Source organism: Salvelinus sp. IW2-2015, unplaced genomic scaffold (genome assembly GCF_002910315.2).
Source record: "Salvelinus sp. IW2-2015 unplaced genomic scaffold, ASM291031v2 Un_scaffold2698, whole genome shotgun sequence".
Lineage (NCBI taxonomy): Eukaryota > Metazoa > Chordata > Actinopteri > Salmoniformes > Salmonidae > Salvelinus > Salvelinus sp. IW2-2015.
This window is the reverse complement of record NW_019944004.1, coordinates 80673-82864: the sequence shown is the minus strand read 5'-3', so window position 1 is coordinate 82864 and position 2192 is coordinate 80673. Positions and strand designations below refer to the sequence as shown.

Genomic DNA, 2192 nt, shown 5'->3' with positions numbered 1-2192 from the left:
ATCGGTCCGAGTCAAGACAGACAGGGCGAGACCAGAGGGGCGAGAACCGAGTCAAGACCGAGACCGGAAAAGGGCGGAGACCGAGTCAAGACCGAGACCGGAAGGCGAGACCGAGTCAAGACGAGACCGGAAGGGCGAGACGAGTCAAGACCGAGACGAGGCAGGGGGGCAGACCGGTCAAGACCGAGGACCGTAAGGGCCGAGACCGAGTCAAGACGGAGAACGGAAGGGGAGACCGAGTCAAGACCGAGACGGAGGGCAAGCGAGTCGAAGAGCGAGACCGGAGGCGAGACCAGATCAAGACCGAGGACCGGGAGGGCGAGGACCGAGTCAAGACCGAGACCGGAAGGGGGAGCTGAGTTCAAGACCGAGACCGGATTGCTCCGGTCTTGGTGTCCAATCTGTCTCACTTTAGATGGTCTGGAACACAACACTGTTCCACTGTATAACAACACTGTTCCACTGTATTCTGCCCCTGAACAAGGCACTTAACTCACTGTTCGTAGGCCGTCATTGTAAATAAGAATTAGTTCTTAACTGACTTGCCTAGTTAAATAAAGGTTAAAAAAAACAACCCCCCCCCAAAGAAACAACACTGTTCCAATGTTTTCCGCTTGTGCATTAACAAAACATCAACATCTGTTCCACTGCATTTCTATGTCATTACAAAGTATTTAGTAACTATGTACCAACAGTGTTGTTGGTGTTGTTAATTACAGCAGTACAACACACATACCAGTGTTTGTCATGGGCTGGCTTAGGACACTGTGTTTTCACGAACCGAAGTAGCAAAAACACCAAACGCTTCATTTTCAGTCATGACGGTGTGTTTTTTTTACTTCGTCTAAATGCCCCTGATAGATGTCTGTAACATTTCACATGTCGTCCACATCAAGGAGTCATGTGAAAACGATGTCAAAGTGCTTCCCCGTATTTACGACAAAATGTAAAGGTCGCCACAGGTCGACGGGGGAAATAAAGGAGCTATTAGCTGAGTGAAATTAGCAACAGTGTTACGGAATTCAAATGGTAAAGATATGAGAAGGATGAATTAGCACATTTTGAAACATTGGGTGAATTATTAGGCATGTACCCATACACCACACGACGGCCTTGTGGATGTGCCTGTCTGTCTGCCTGTCTCGCTGCCTGTCTGCCTGTCTGCCTGCCTGTCTGTCTGCATGTCTGGCTGTCGCCCTTTCTCTCTGCCTGTCTCGCTGTCTGTCTGCATGCCTGTCTGTCTGCCTGTCTGGCTGTCGCCCTGTCTCTCTACCTGTTCGTCTGCCTCTCACCCTGGCAGACCTACGACAAGGTGTACAGTATGTGTGTTAACTGTGTGATGCCATGTCTTGTTCCCGCTCTCTCAGACCAGCAGGCAGGCTTGTGTTTCGGGGGTCTGCTGAACGGGCGCTGTGCCCAGGAGCTGCCCGGCCTCTTCAGTAAGGCCACATGCTGCTGTGACAGCGGACGCTGCTGGGCACGAGGGTCACTGCCTGAAATATGCCCCGCCCGAGGATCAGGTGAGTCACCAATCTATAATATTCCCCCTATGCCAATGTTTGGTTGGCAAGCCTGGTTCTTAGTTAGTGTGATGCAACATTTACAATGAAGATATATAATTTGTTAGTAGTGACAATCTCCTATTCTACTCAAAACACTTGAGTCAACCAATTATGGCCTTGACTTAGCTAATCGATTCAATTAAGACCAGGGTTGCCTATCGCCATACCTTATGCAGTGTCATGTGTAAATGACTATCATTATTAGCTACTTCAACGTCAAAACCTTTAGACATTTCAATCAATCAATCAATCAAATGTATTTATAAAGCCCTTCTTACATCAGCTGATGTCACAAAGTGCTGTACAGAAACCCAGCCTAAAACCCCCAAACAGGAAGCAATGCAGGTGTAGAAGCACCATAGTTATATCTCTCTGTATCATTATCAGCTACTTGTCACGTTGTATAATGATTGGAGACAGGCGAAGGAATACGTAATAGTTTTTTWAAATTTTCTCCACCCAAACAAAAGAGCGAGGTGTAAACCTCTAAATAATACATGGGACGAGACTCGTAAAACGAGTGCACAATAAGACGTAGCGTGGAAGCCGATACAATAGCACAGGTACTCACACGACCAGCGGACATGGTAACAATAACCGACAAGGACAATGGGGAACAGAGGGCACATA

General features: G+C 47.8%; 1 protein-coding gene across 1 annotated transcript in view; it reads left to right on the top strand.

Moving 5' to 3' along the window:
* Positions 1–2192, top strand: part of LOC112074584 (fibrillin-2-like) — a gene marked incomplete at its 5' end in the record, with an annotated part of 47040 nt that overhangs the window by 14840 nt on the left and 30008 nt on the right. Inside the window, one exon of the mRNA XM_070440589.1 lies at positions 1368–1520. Within this exon, the coding sequence (XP_070296690.1) occupies positions 1368–1520 (153 nt within the window). The remainder of the gene's footprint in view (positions 1–1367; positions 1521–2192) is intronic.